This window comes from Nyctereutes procyonoides, unplaced genomic scaffold, assembly GCF_905146905.1.
Source record: "Nyctereutes procyonoides isolate TBG_1078 unplaced genomic scaffold, NYPRO_anot_genome, whole genome shotgun sequence".
Lineage (NCBI taxonomy): Eukaryota > Metazoa > Chordata > Mammalia > Carnivora > Canidae > Nyctereutes > Nyctereutes procyonoides.
In genome coordinates, this window is record NW_026575125.1 from 45,973,324 (window position 1) to 45,988,516 (window position 15,193).

Sequence of the window (15,193 nt, forward strand, 5' to 3'; positions counted from 1 at the left end):
TAATATCAGAAAGAAGACATTTTCAGACTAGCATTTACTGTTTTTAAGGGGAGATCTCACTCTCCGGCTATGTTATGAGCTCAAGATGGTTTCAAAAGAAAACCTTATTTGTCCTCACTTCAGAGATATATACTCATTCCCTTTTTTCATTCGCCGCTCTGGGGCCAAAGGGAAGGAGGGAGAAGGAGGGGAAGAGGACTAACGGGTGGGAGAGGTTTCCAGTTGTTGGGCTCCCGGGCCTGACAATGGATTTGAACTTCCGCAGAAAGAGCTGGGAGTGCCTGCTTCAGGGTTAGTCAGGGGCCCTACAAGCCAGTAAGTTTGTTAGGAACAGCTAACCAAGTCCCTAAAAGTCACCTAAAAGGTGGGGAGCACTCGGCAAGACGTGTGACCCAGGCGGCCATTTTCTCACACCCTGCCTGTCGCCATCTTCCTTTGTAGACAAACGGACTGATCCCCACCCTTGTCTGATGCGGTCATGGTGATTGCTTGGTCTGTAAGATTCGGGAACACGCATATTTGGCCCCAGGTAGAGGCCAGCGACAAGATCTTGGCTTACAAGTAGGTTATATAGCCACAGTAGAACACGCCGCTCCCAACCTACCGGCTCTCGGCTTCCCTTCCCCTCACCCCGCAGAGAGGAGGCGGGACCAGGGCGCTTGCGGAGTAGGGATGGCGGGCGCGAGCCGTCAATCCGAAGCCCCGCCCCTGCGGGGGACGCAAGGAGGGCGGACCAGCGCTGCCAGGCTGGGATCCGGAAGTCGGAGCGTTAGCGGCGCGAGCGCAGCCTGCAGACCTACCCTGTCTTGGTGCTATTCTCTCCTGTCTGATCCCGCCGGAAGTGGAGGTAAGAGACAACTCTCCTCCTTTCTCATTGTGAGCGCTCATCCAGCCAGCTGCGCGGTAAAAAATCGTGTATTTGAGGCGAAGACTAGGAGTTTCCTCCACCCTGGAATGGAGAGATAGAGAATCGGCTATCATCCAGGGTAGAAGGGCTCCCATGAGGGATCGCTCTGCACGTGTGGATGTGCTCAAATGCGCTCTTGCTGGGTAAAGGAGCAGGGCCCCATCCCATCTAGGCAGGTGTAGACCCCTGGTCACACCACGTAGAACGTCACAGACCCCACTTGTGTGGAGAAGCATCGAGTGCCCTCTTGCCTTCAGGATAGCGAGGCTCCATTCTGCATTCCTCCGGTGTAGACAGGCGTCTCCGCGTGGCGACATCGATCCCATGGTTCTAGAGACAAACAGCCCTCCCCGCCCCCGCCCATCCCCGGGCTGAGCGGCGTGGATCTTTACAGGCGCTAAGGCACACAGATCCACCTCGCCACAACTCTTCGCTTTGGACAGAGGCTCTGATGTATTACCTCCTCTGCAGACATACACTCCTGCCTGCCCTGGCGGGATCGCCAGTACAGAGGAGCTTAAATACGTTTAATATACATTGACAGAAGAGCTGGAGACTTCCCCGCCTCGCCCCCATGTAACTAATTGTGGAAGCCCCGCCCCCGCTACCGCAGAGATATTAGATCACCCCCTTCCAAGTGGTTGGCACCAGCCTTAGCCCATAGAGAACTATGCAGATTTTCCTCTCCTTGCCAAGAGTGAGTCCCCATTGTGGAAATTCAGACCTGACTCCTCACCCTACCCCGTAAGGAGGCTCTGGTTTACTGAATATGTAAAGGCCTTGCCGCAAAAATGCGTGGCAGCAAAGAGAAACAGACCTTAACCCCAGGAATGCTGTCAGATCTGTCCCTAATGAGGCCCCCGTTGGTAGAGGGGCTCAGATTTGTTCTCCTTTTGAAGTAAACAGATCATCCCTCCCATCCTCCTCCCTCAAAGATTTCGAATCACCAAATGTAGCAAAAGAGACCCCCCCAAGGGAGCAGAGGGGTGCAGCTCCCCCTCCTGGCAGTGATGTCACTGATCACCCTACATTTTGTGCATGTGGGCCCTCCCCTTTCCCAAGGTAGAGGAGCTCAAATCTCTTGCTCTCCAACCAGGATTATCGCCCCCTTGCAAAGTGTAAGGGCTGATCCACTGAATTTATAGCTCTGTTCCTACTCCTACCACCATGCAAAGAACCAGAAGTCTTATTCACTTCAGTGTTAGCACAGTGCTGACTTCAACCCATATAAAAGGTAAACGGATTGTTCTCCATCCCACCTCCATGGAAGGGTCCTGAATAACCCACTACAGGCAAGGTGCAGACCCCATTCATGCAAAACTGCATAATCCCCCCCTTTGTTAGTGTGGCAACTAATATCACCTTGTAGTGGAGACAGGCATATCATCTTCCCCTCACCCTAGCCCTCCCCAGGGTAAAGAGACCCAAGATTCCTCTCCCGCCTCCAACTTAGAGATGTACAGACCTGCATTTCTTCCATGCAGCAGAGATGCATGCAGCCAATGGGCTGGTTTTCCCAGTTCCTCTACACCCCAGAGTAGAGCAACAGAAGGCATCTCCTTACTCCCATTCACCAAGGAACGGACCCCAACCACACATGCAGGAATACATCCCCTCCACACAAAATTTTGCACTCATTCCTAGCCTCAGTTTAACAAACACAGATTAAAAGCACTCTGAGGTCCCTTTTCCCTAGGGTAGACCCCTGGTATCTGTCTTTCCCCCTGCTTCCAGGGTAGATCAGACATAGAACTCCCTACTTGGGAAAAGAGGTACTATTAATATGTAGAAACAGGCCATCCTTGTATGCCTTCTCCCCTCAGCATAGAGAGGTTTAGTGCTAGGGTATATAACACTACAGGGTAGAGGATTGAGGACCATGGACTCAATCTGATACATTGAGGCACTGACTGCACCCAGGAAGAGAGATTTAGACCTAGCTTCCTTTTGGGTAGTGTGATGCTGCTTTCCCTGTGTAGATAGCTGCACCAGGCCCCAACTCCGTTATAGCCTCTTCTCCTAGTTCCTCCAGTTGTTAGGGCTTCCTTATCAAGTTCTTTCACATTTCATTTTGCCTTTAGGGGGCTCAGAAGGGGGCTTGTGGCCCCCCTTCTGTGGTTCCTGCCTCTGTTTTCACATTGGTTCTTCCATTCTGACAGGAAGAAAGCCTGTGGATTTGAACCTACCTGCTTTCAAGCTAGTCATCATGATGAAACATAGACACAGTGAGTTCCTTTTACCACCCTCTCTTAATGCTAAGGTTTTTTTAAAAGATTTTATATATTTATTACACAGTGAATGAGATAAAGAGAGCACAAGCAGGTGGAGCAGCAGGCAGAGAAGGAGGGAGAAGCAGATTCTTCGCTAAGCAGAGAGCCGGATGTGGGGCTTGATCACAGGACCCTGGGATCATGACCTGAGCCAAAAGCAGGTGCTTAACCGACTGAGTCATCCAGGTGCCCCCCAATGCTAAGCTTTATATTTGTAGTATTTCATGGCAACTTCTTTTTTTTAAGATTTTATTTATTTATTCATGAGAGACACAGAGAGGGAGAGAGGCAGAGACATAGGCAGAGGGAGAAGCAGGCTCCCGCGGGGAGCCCAATATGGGACTTGATCTGGGACTCCAGGATCATACCCTGGGCCAAAGGCAGACCTCAACCGCTGAGCCACTCATGCATCCCGGCAACTTGTTTTTTTTTTAATATTTTATTTATTTATTCATAGAGACACAGAGATAGAGAGAGAGGCAGAGACACAGGCAGAGGAAGAAGCAGGCTCCATGCAGAGAGCCCGACATGGGACTTGATCCAGGGTCTCCAGGATCACGCCCTGGGCTGCAGGCGGCGCTAAACCACTGCGCCACCGGGGCTGCCCTCGGCAAGAATTTTAATTCCAGTATAGTTAACATGCAATGTTATATTAGTTTCAAGTGTACAATATAGTGATTCAGCACTTTCATACATCCCAGTGCTCATTATGACAAGTGCACTCCTTAATCCCTATCACCTATTTCTCTCATCCTCCTCACCTACCTCCCCTCTGGTAACCATCAGTTTGTTCTCAGTAGTTGAGAGTCTGTTTCTTGGTTTGTCTTTCTCTTTTTAACTTTGTTCATTTTTTTTGTTTCTTAAAATTCCATATATGAGTGAAATCATGTGGTATTTGTCTTTCTTTGACTTATTTTGCTTAGCATTATATGCTCTAGCTCCATCCATATCATTGCAAATGGCAATATTTCATTCTTTTTTATGGCTGAGTAATATTCTGTATATATATATATATATATATATATATACCACATCTTAATCATTCATCAGTTGGTGGACACTTGGGCTGTTTCTGTAATTTGGTTATTGTAGATAATGCTGCTATAAACATTGAGGTATGTGCATCCTTTTGAATTAGTGTTTTTGTATTTTTTGGGTAAATATCCAGTAGTATGATCATTGGTTCATAGTGTAGTTCTATTTTTAAAAATTGCTTAATATGGCATGGGGGGGATGGGAAAAGTAGGTGAAGGGGAGTGAGAGATATAAGCTTTCAGTTATGGAATGGATAAATGGATTAAAAGATAAAATATAGGGAATATAGTCAATGGTATTCTAGTAGCATTGTGTGGTGACAGATGGTGGCTACACTTGTGAGCAGAGCATAATGCATAGACTTAGACTTGTCTTGTGGAATCACTATGTTATACACCTGAAACTAGTGTAACATTGTCAGCTATATTATTTACTCTGTCTTCTACTAGTATCATTATTGTCTTCCCAACTTCCTTGAAGGTGATGTTCCCCTTATCCCCCATTCCCATTTTACATTTGAGGAAACTGAGACTCAGCAAGGTTAAGTGACCTGATCTGAGGTGAATAGCAGTAAATAACAGACATTGGGGACAAACTGCTGTTCTTTCTGCCTTTGAAATACTTTTCTTCTCTTCTCCCTCATTCTTCAACTGGATAAATTGCTTGTTTTTCAGATTTCAACTTACACATCACTTCCTGTAGGACTCTCTCCCATTAAACTTCTCCCTTGATTTTCACAGTCTGTACCCATAGGAACTGGGGCTATTGACACCCTATGATTGGGTCTGCCTCCTCTACTGCACTGTTAACTTCTCACCCACATCTGGTTTATCTTTTTGTCCCATGGGCCTAGCATGACCAGACATAGCTATTTGGTATTTACTGTGTGCCAGTCACTAGAGTATCTCAGTAATGCTAACTCAATTCCTCCTTCTCCCACTATACTTACAGTCTAGAGAGAGAAGACAAATGTGATACATTGACTCTCCCATATAAGAGGGAAAGCAAGGGCATTGGGCAGGTCTGGTTCTGTGTTTCCTGCGTTTATCTTGCTGTAGTCCACGTAGAAAATGACAATATAGGCTGAACAAGACTTGTGCAACCCAGTGACTTCATACTCTGTGTGAATGGTGGCCCTGCCTATGTGGGCTTGGTGAAAAAAATGTAATACATTTACTTTATTTATATAATCATTGAAAAAATGTCAACGAGAATCAGAGTTTGGTTATGTGAATACCAAAAGCAAATAATCATTTTTTTCAAGTAACCAAAGAAAAGTGAACAAAATTAATTATACTCTACTTAAGAACATCAAATACCAGATGATAATAAAATTGAGGGTGATGAAAAGACAATAATTAGCTAGTTAACTGAAGTAGAGTATATACATACAAAAGAACCCTGGCAGTTTAAAATAAATGGTGAGCTATTATATGAAAAGATTATATAGAAAGACATATGGAAAAACTATTAGATGGAAAGATCTTAAGGATTTGTTAAGTGAAAAAAGCAAGTTGTCAACAGGAGGACATACTGTGTTGTCTTTAATGGGAGAGTGGGGGAAATAAGATTATATATATTTGCATTTGCACTAATAAGTGGCTTCTTATTGTAGTAAGTGAGTGCAGTGGCTAGGGTCAAGTGTGAAAGACCTCTCAAAATACACCTTTTTATTTTGGAACCATATGACTGTTACCTGTTAAAGAACAATTGGATTCATCTACATGAGTGGGAAAAATGGTGACTATTTTTTTAAAGATTTTATTTATTTATTCATTAGAGACACACACAGAGAGAGAGGCAGAGACACAGGCAGAGGGAGAAGCAGGCTCCATTCAGGGAGCCTGATGTGGGAGTTGATCCCAGGACTCCAGGATCACGCCCTGGGCCGAAGGCAGGCGCTAAACCGCTGGGCCACCAAAGGATCCCCAACAATGGTGACTATTAAATAGAAACGTTACGGCAGCCCTGGTGGCTCAGCGGTTTAGCGCCGCCTACAGTTCAGGGCGTGATCCTGGAGACCCAAGATCGAGTCCCACGTCAGGCTCCCTGCATGGAGCCTGCTTCTCCCTCTGCCTGTGTCTCTGCCTCTCTCTCTCTCCTCTCTGTGTATTCTCATGAATAAATAAATAAAATCTTTTTTTAAAAAAAGAAACTTTACATGTGCTCATAAAACACAGGACTGGTAAATTGCAACTAAGTAATGATCAGATTAGCTGGAAGAACCGCAGTGGCTGGTGGGGGGAGGTGCCTCATGGTGCAGCTACCTGAGCTCTCAGCAATACCATGGACCCAGATGGTAATGATAATGGTTAAATCTGGGGAGGTTACTGAGGAGTCCTACAAGGAGTGTTTTCTCCTTCACCAAGTGATGTATTTTCTTTTATTGTGTGCCTGTATCCAGCATAGGCCCTCAGTTTCCAGGGAAGTTAGGTGGACAGAAATTGTTGAGTAAATTGGCCAGTCAGTCCTGGTTCATTCCCAACCTCACTTTCTTTTCATTGCAATATGAGTACTTGGAAGAAAAGTAGACGTGAGGTCTCCTGTTTGTTGTTGTTGTTACAGGGAAATTTGATCGATTCACATTCATTATGGTAACTAATATGTTTGGTCTAATTTCTGCCATCATATTTTATATTTTTTGTTTGTTTCTTCTTAGTCTCTTATTTATCTACTTTTCAAGTTCAAAAAAATGCTCCACCAGTGATTATAAAGTTATTAGTTGCATTCATGTTTATATCAAACATAATTAAACTTGAATTTCTCTGTCACTTTACCAAAGTTAAATAATAACTATTTTTATCCTATCTTTCCAAAGTAAGATCATGCTTTCATGATTTTGCTTTTCCAACCCTTATTGCTTGATTCCAGGATTTGTTGAAAGAATTTGGTATTTTGGTTCTGAGCTATTTGCTTATGATGCTATCTGGTTTTTAAAAATCTTTTCTAAATATGTGTTACAGTTCTTAGCTACATTAGTAACATTTAAAAAGATTTAATGGTACGGGTTTTTTTTTTGTTTTTTATTCAGTGGTAAGTTTTAATAGATTTCCTACCCATAATTATGTGTTTCCTTTATCTTGAGATCTTTATTCTGAGTTTATTTTTATTTTTGTTGGTATACTTCCTCAAGTACAATGGATCCTTGAACAATATGGAGGTTAGGGGCCCTGACCCCTGTGCAGTCAAGAATCTACATATAACTTCTGATTCCCCCCCAAAACTAATATCCTACTATTGACTGGAAGACTTACTAGTAACACAGTCTATTAACACATATTTTGTTAGATTGGTTATGTACCGTATTCTTCCAATGAAGGAAGCTAGAGGAAAGATTATTAAAATCATAAGGAAGAGAAAACACATTTACAGTACTGCACTGCATTTATATAAAAAAATCTGTATGTAAGTGAATCTGTGGAGTTCAAACTCAAATTGTTCAAGGGTCATGTATAGTTTTACCGGAACACAGGTGCTGATCTTTGCACATCTGAAAATGCCTTTTACCTTTGTGTAAGAGTGATCTGTTGGTTAAGTATTGGAATTTAGTGTGGTACACAGTTCCTTGTTTCAGAACTTTGTAATGGTTCCAGGTGCCTGGTGGCACAGTTGATTAAGCCTTTGGCTCTTGGTTTCAGCTCCAGTCACGATCTCAGGGTTGTGAGATTGAGCCCTGTGTCGGGCTCTGAGCTCAGTGTGGAGTGTGCTTCAAATTCTCTCTCCTTCCTCTTACCCTCCTGCTCCTGTGTGCATGTTCTCTCTCTCTCTCTCTCTCTCTCTCTCTCTCTCTCTCTCTCAAATAAGTAAATACATCTTTTCAAAAATAGAACTTTGCAATAGTTATTCTGTCTTAAATGTTAAGATTGATTTGAGAAGGCTGTCTGCTTCTCTTGTCTTTGTTGGAAATTCCTGTTTGGAAGTTTATAAGATTTTCTTTTTATCCTTGGAGTTCAGAATTTTGATCAGGTATGCCTATGGTATGTCTTTTTTAGTTAATCTTGGTGCTCCATGAGCCTTTATAATCTGAAACATCAAGCCTGTTTTGAATTTAAGGAACTTTCATCTATTATTTAAAAAAATAATTGCTTTTCCATTTGCACCATTTTCTCTTTCAGGAATTCCTGTTATTTAGATATTAAGGCCTCCTTGGTCCATTCTCCATTTTCTAGTTTTACTCATAATTTCTATTTCTTTAGATTTTTGTTTTAATCAAGCTCTTCTCTTGATCTTCCAGCTTATTAGTTTGGTTGTTAATGATGTCTATGCTGTTTTTCACTACATCTATTGAATTTTTATTCATTATCAAGTTTTGGGAATTTTTTTCTCACACCGTTCCTTTGAGGTATTTTCTTGAATCTCCTTAAGTATTTGCAATAGTGGGCAGCCCGGGTGGCTCAGTGGTTTAGCCCCGCCTTCAGCCCAGGATGTGATCTTGGAGACCCGGGATCAAGTCCCACGTTGGGCTCCCTGCATGGAGCCTGCTTCTCCCTCTGCCTGTGCCTCTGTCTCTCTCTCTCTCTCTGTGTCTCATGAATAAATAATAAAAAATCTTTAGGGCAGCCCAGGTGGCTCAGTAGTTTAGCGCTGCCTTAAGCCCAGGGTGGGATCCTGGAGACCCGGAATCGAGTCCCACATTGGGCTCCCAGCATGGAGCCTGCTTCTCCCTCTGCTTGTGTCTCTGCCTCTCTCTCTGTGTCTCATGAATAAATAAATAAAATCTTTAAAAAAAAATCTTTAAAAAAAGTATTTGCAATAGTATTTATTTATTTTTTTTTAATTTAAATTCAGTTTGCCAACATATAGTATAACACCCAGTGTCACCCATGTCATCACATCACATGCCCTCCTTAATGCCCAGTTATCCCATCCCTCCATTCACCTCCCCTTCTGTGATACTTTGTTTCCCAGAGTCAGGAGTCTTTCATGGTTTGTGATAGTATTTAAATTCTGTTTCCTATATTGACTGCTTCAGTGTGAACCACCTTATATAATTGGGGAGCCTGTTCTCTGGTAATCTCAAGCTGCTCCGATATTTGTTTGTATATATCCTGACATCTTCCAGAACCTCCCCCTCTAAGAATTACTTTAGCTTCCTTGCAGGTGGCAAGAATTAAGGCAGCCATTCTTCCCCAAGAGGCTAGTTGTGAAGGGGATGACAGATGGGACTTCTCATGAAGGGGGTGAGGCGTCCTAAGTTCTTGGGCTTTGTTTATATGTGATTGAAGAAGATGAGCTCTCTCTTCCTTATATCCAAGGGAATCCACACTTTGGCTAACTAGGGCAAGTCCCCTTGGAGGTAATGGCCTTAGCAGGATCAACAGGAAGGAACAGTTATCTCCCCATGTGCTGAGGGCATCTGCCTTAGCTTAGCCTCCTGGGACTCCTCAGATCAACTTTCCATGCTGTCAGCCTCTAACTTGGAGTGGCAATTATTGAGTTGCCCCCAGCCAGAAGTTAGGGGAGAGAGAGGAATCACGAGCTAACACTCAGGTAACTCTTCACAGGATTCCCATAAGCATTGTTTCAGTCTGCATTGAAATAATGCCTCAAACATTTTATCCAGTACTTCCTCTGACCCTGGTGCTGTCATCTCCATGCCTTTTTTCTTTTTTAAAATTTCATTTATTTATTCATGAGAGACACACAGAGAGAAAGAGAGGCAGAGACACAGGCAGAGGGAGAAGCAGGCTCCATGCAGGGAGCCAGACGTGGGACTTGATCCTGAGTCTCCAGGATCACGCCCTGGGCTGAAGTCAGTGCTAAACTGCTGAGCCATCCGGGCTACCTCCTCCATGTGTTTTTTCTAGGCCTGGACAGACATGGTATCTGAGTCCACCTTAGGTTCCCAGTGTGGCCTGGCTTTGATCAAGGTATCGACAGATATTGGGTAGGTAGATAATGGCTTTTTTTTTTTTTTTTAGAAAATAAAAAACCAGGTAAAGGTTCCAAAGGCTGCAAGAAGGTAAGTTGGCTCCACCCTCAGGTAAGGTAACTCATTGTTGGGGATAAGGTCAGGAATGGGTTCCCTGCCCTAGAAGAGGCCTACAAACTGCAGTAGATGTTGGGTCATTCCAGACAGAGCACTGAATTGGAATCAAAGGATACAGCTTTCCCTCCCTCTCTGGTTGGCTGCAGTAGAGAATCAGTAGCATGTATTAAGTTTCCACCACAAGCCATGTGCTGCTTTGTGCTTGAGTTACCTTGGTGAAAGGATTGCCATCGTCCCATTTTTAAGATGAAGAAACTGAGCCACAGTGAGGAGCTTCCTAGGTCCAAGGTAGCATGGCTGGAACTTGAGTCTATCTGATTCCCAAGTCCCTATTGCTCTTGTTGAGGAGGGAGGCCAAGATATCACCTTTAGCTTCAGCTCCTGGTCCTGCTAGGTGAGGTGGAGGGAGATAAGATGGGCCAGAGTAGTGGTTCTCAAATTTTAATGTGGTTAAATTTCTCAAACTTTAACCAGCCCTCCAGGTAATTACCCAGAATTACCTGGAGGGCTGGTTAAAACCCAGACTGCTGGGCAGCCTGGGTGGCTCAGTGGTTTAGCCACCACCTTCAGCCCAGGGCGTGATCCTGGAGTCCTGGGATCGAGTCCCACATTGGGCTCCCTGCATGGAGCCTGCTTCTCTCTCTGCCTGTGTCTCTGCCTCTCTCTCTCTCTCTCTCTCTCTCTCTGTGTCTCTCATGAATAAATAAATAAGCAAAATCTTTAAAAACAAAACAAACAAACAAAAAAACCAGACTGCTGGGCCTCACCCTCAAGTTTCTCCTTTAAAAAAAAAAAGATTTTATTTATTTATTCATGAGAGACACAGAGAGAGAGAGAGAGAGACAGACACAGGCAGAGGGGGAAGCAGGCTCCATGCAGGGAACCTGACCTGGGACTCGATCCCGGGTCTCCAGGATCACACCCTGGGCCGAAGGCGGTACTAAACCGCTAAGCCACCCGGGATGCCCACCCTCGAGTTTCTGATTCAATAGGTCTGTTGTGGTGTCCCATAATTTATATTTCTAACCAGTTCCCAGGTGATGGTGTTCATGGTCCAAGAGCCACACTTAGCTACTTTAGCATTTCCCTTTGGCCTTTACTTGGGAAACTTTTCCATTTGTCCCCACCTTTCCCGGGGTGCTTCGATCAGTGCCTGCCTAGGAGAGGGAGGGTCTTTCTCTAGCCAGATGGGCAGACCTCTGGGGACAGAGCCCTTCTTTTTGCTTACTCCTCTCTTTTCCCTACAACTACACTTTTGAGCAGCTGTAACCCTCCAGGAAGGGTGATTTCCATGAGTTGATTAGCTCTGATTGTTTCCTTTTGTGTGGTGACCAGCCTGCAAAGCAGAATGGAAAGAAAGCAGCTTCCAAAGTGGTCTCTGCTCCCCAGTTTGTTCACTCCAATGATCATGCCAATCGGGAGGCTGAATTAAAGAAGAAGAGGGTAAGCCCTTGACCTTGGGGGAGAGAGAGGGCCTGGCCTGATGCCAGGTCCACAGAAGTGGTGACTGGAAGGGCAAAGACCAGAGTTGTTGGGGTTGTTGAGGCTGTTTGCAGAAGAGGGAAGAGAAGGTGGTCACTGTGATATTTGATTTAGTGTCTCCGTTTGCTCATCTCCCCCTCACCTCCTGGTCCACTGCTGCCCTTCTGTGTTCCCCCTGCTCCTTTGAAATGACTCCTGTTAGCCTCACCAGTTCATTCTGTGACATCACAACTCATGGATAGTTTCCTTCTGTCATCTCATCCGAATTGTCAGGATTTGAAACCATGCTTTCTTTGAAGCACTCTCACTTTGACTTTCTTGTCATCTCACTCTCGTGGATGTCCTTGTTCCTCTTTCCTAGTCTCTTTTGCTGTTCCTTCCTTTTCCTGGTCTTTAGATGATGGAGCATCTAAAGAGGACCTTACCTGCTTTCTCCCTTGATCTTAATTGATTCCCTTTGCCTAGAACACATTCTCTCTCAGCTTCACATGGCTGTCTTTTTATTTATTTTATACTGTTTTTCTCTGCCACACCTTCCTTTCCTTCATCTCTTGTTTCCTTTCTCTCAAACTGCTTATCTCCTGCTATCATATCTACTTTCTCCTTGTATCCCTGCTCCTCCTACCCCTGCCACGTCAACACTGTTTCTTCCCTCTGTCATCCACTCCCTGTTATTCCCTGTTACTCTGTCTCCCATCCCTTTCTTAGGTTACAGACCTAGTCAGCTATAGTCCTGCTGTGTGTTCACTTGTTAGGTTGAGGAGATAAGGGAGAAGCAGCAGGCTGCCCGGGAGCAAGAGAAACACAGACGCAGGACCATTGAGACCTACTGTCAGGATGTCCTGCAACGCCAGGAGAAATTTGAGCATAAGGTAAGAGAATAGCCTTTGCTTCAGGGTCAGATGGGTTTGGGTTTGCTCAGAAGCATCTATTGCCATTGCCCTGTAAAAGGGAAAGAGGAAAGATGTGAGACTGTTGGAGTGGACATAGGAAATCAATGCAAAGAAGATGGGAAACAGTGGGGAAAGAGGGATGGAGGGAGGTATGAGAGGGAAGCACAGGGCCATTATGAGCCCTATCTGTGACTGGACAACCCTGAATAGGTCCTCTCCTAAGCTGGACCCCAAAGATGTGGTTGGGAGTAGGGAAAGAGAGATCAGGAGATGGGGCGGGGAGAGGGAATAAGTGTAAGGGAAGGGTCAACAGAAGAGTGTATGTGAGAGGGATGCCATCTTCCTTCTTGGACTTCTTACTGCCCTTCTGATGTACATTCTCATCTCACAGAATATGCCCTTTCTAGTTCAAAGTTCCTTTTCTAACATAAAGTGCATGTTTTGCCTCCCCCATCTCATGTTCCCACATGGGTTGTTTTTTTTCACTTATACCTCCCTCTCATATTCCTTCCTTGTACACACAGGTGCACACTCAGGTCCCTAGCTAGTGCTTGAACACATACTTAAACATAGCATACACATGCATCATATGATTGCTTCCATTCTTCCAGTTCCCAGCTTTATTGGCTGGTCAGTTACTCTTTGGTGGGCTGGGATTCCTGTGGCTCCCCCAGCCTCTCATGGTTTCCAAAGTCCTGGCTTTCACTCTCTCTTTCCTCCCTGAACCATTTCTTCTCTCTTTTTTTTCCTTTAGGAGGAAGTTTTACAGGAATTAAATATGTTTCCTCAGTTGGATGATGAGGCTACAAGGAAGGCTTATTACAAGGAGTTCCGTAAGGTATGAGGGCCCATTTCTTAAGACTCTTTAGAGAGGGTACCAATCCCATCCCATCTCCTCTCCATTTCTGTTTTTCCTGACTGAGATGGAGACCTTTTCTTTTATGGGCCTGTATGATTCACACCCAGTCCTTTGCCTGCCTTCATCCCCTGTCCTTTGCCCTGCAGGTGGTAGAATATTCTGATGTGATTTTGGAAGTTCTGGATGCCAGGGACCCACTGGGCTGCCGCTGCTTCCAAATGGAGGAAGATGTCCTGCAGGCAGAAGGCAACAAGAAACTGGTCCTGGTCTTGAACAAGATTGGTGGGTGTTGGGCAGAATTGGTAAGGCAGGGCAGGGGCCAGACCCTCTTGAAAGACTAGCTCAGACCAGATGCTGGGACTCAGCAACTCAGTGGTTGTGTAAGGTGAGGAATTCATGTTCAGTTTTTAAAGCCAGGAATCTAAGAGGTGAAATCACTTTTTTAAAGACACACACACACAGTTTGGCAGAAGTTGGGGATGGAGTCCAAGCCTGTCTTTCTTTCAGTCCCTTGTTCTTGCCATTTTGAGCCTTATTGGTCAACCCTGGAGAGTTTCTGTGACTCCAAGCTGGAACCCACAGACCAGGGCAGAAGAGCACATGAGCCCAGGAGTCACTGAGGTCTTGGTCTTATTCCATTTGTACTGTCAGTTTTCTCTGGGATCTTGGACAAGTCGTATCACCTGAGAGTTTCCATTTCTTTAGCTGTAAAATGGGCTGTGATTGTCCCAATCTCACTGGGTTGTTGTGAGAATTAATGATAAAGTGCTTGGTATATGCATGGTTAGTACTTCACAAATGGTAGCCATATTCTTGTCAGAGTTATTCTTGACATTTGGCCCAACCTAGAATGATCCACAGAGAGGATGGGAAATGCAATCTTTAGGAAGCCTGGCTTGGAAGGAAGCCATCTGGGACCAAACAGCTAATTTGCCCATTTTCCTCAAGGGACAGAGTTCCCCTCAGGGAGGGCCAACTGGCCCCCTCCCTAGACTGGACTTTTCTTTCTAATTCTAACCTGGGAGCTGGACAGGTACTGATAGGGCCAGGGACAGCTGGACAGGTACTGACATCTGTTGGCAGGAGGTGGGCCTAGCCTTGGATGTGGGTGGATGTATCTTTGGCGTGAGCCATCGAAGTGATGTTCTCCTTACTAGTCCTATGTGTTTCTATTTTCCCCAGATCTGGTCCCCAAAGAGATTGTGGAGAAGTGGCTGGATTACCTTCGGAATGAGCTGCCAACAGTGGCTTTCAAGGCCAGCACTCAGCATCAGGTCAAAAACCTGGTAAGCTGGGGCCAGGGGCATCTAGCTAGCCTCTTTCAGGGTAGCCTGGGGCCAGGGTTGGAGGATCATGACTTGGACTGGGATCCCCAGCCCTTTGGTAATTGAACTGGGCCTTCAACTTTGAGCTTTTTGCCTTACTAGATGACCTTTTAATATTTGTTTTACTTTATTCCTCCCTACATTTTAGCTTTTTGGGAAGGTTTTTTTTTTTTCTAGATATGAAGATAATACATACTGTCCATAGAAAATTTGGAAAATACAGTTAGCTATGTGTTAGCTTTTAAAACCAGACACCTTAATTTTTCTCTTTAACACAAATCACTCTACTTTCTAATTATGTAATTAACATAGAAATACAGTTTCTTTGTAAAATGTTAAAAGTATTACAGAAACACTGGTTGCTTCTGAAGACAGAAACTGGCTGCTGGGGGACATTTTTCAACTTTGCACCAGGTGTAGAACTTAGTATTTA

General features: G+C 44.7%; 1 protein-coding gene across 1 annotated transcript in view; it reads left to right on the plus strand.

The window, feature by feature from the left end:
• Positions 1-724: 724 nt before the first annotated feature.
• GNL3L (G protein nucleolar 3 like) overlaps positions 725-15,193 on the plus strand; it is a 33,629-nt gene continuing 19,160 nt past the window's right edge. Inside the window, exons 1-8 of the mRNA XM_055338625.1 lie at positions 725-847; positions 3,067-3,132; positions 10,134-10,174; positions 11,537-11,644; positions 12,439-12,555; positions 13,331-13,414; positions 13,582-13,717; positions 14,618-14,721. Of these exons, the coding sequence (XP_055194600.1) occupies positions 3,114-3,132; positions 10,134-10,174; positions 11,537-11,644; positions 12,439-12,555; positions 13,331-13,414; positions 13,582-13,717; positions 14,618-14,721 (609 nt within the window). The 5' untranslated portion in view covers positions 725-847; positions 3,067-3,113. The remainder of the gene's footprint in view (positions 848-3,066; positions 3,133-10,133; positions 10,175-11,536; positions 11,645-12,438; positions 12,556-13,330; positions 13,415-13,581; positions 13,718-14,617; positions 14,722-15,193) is intronic.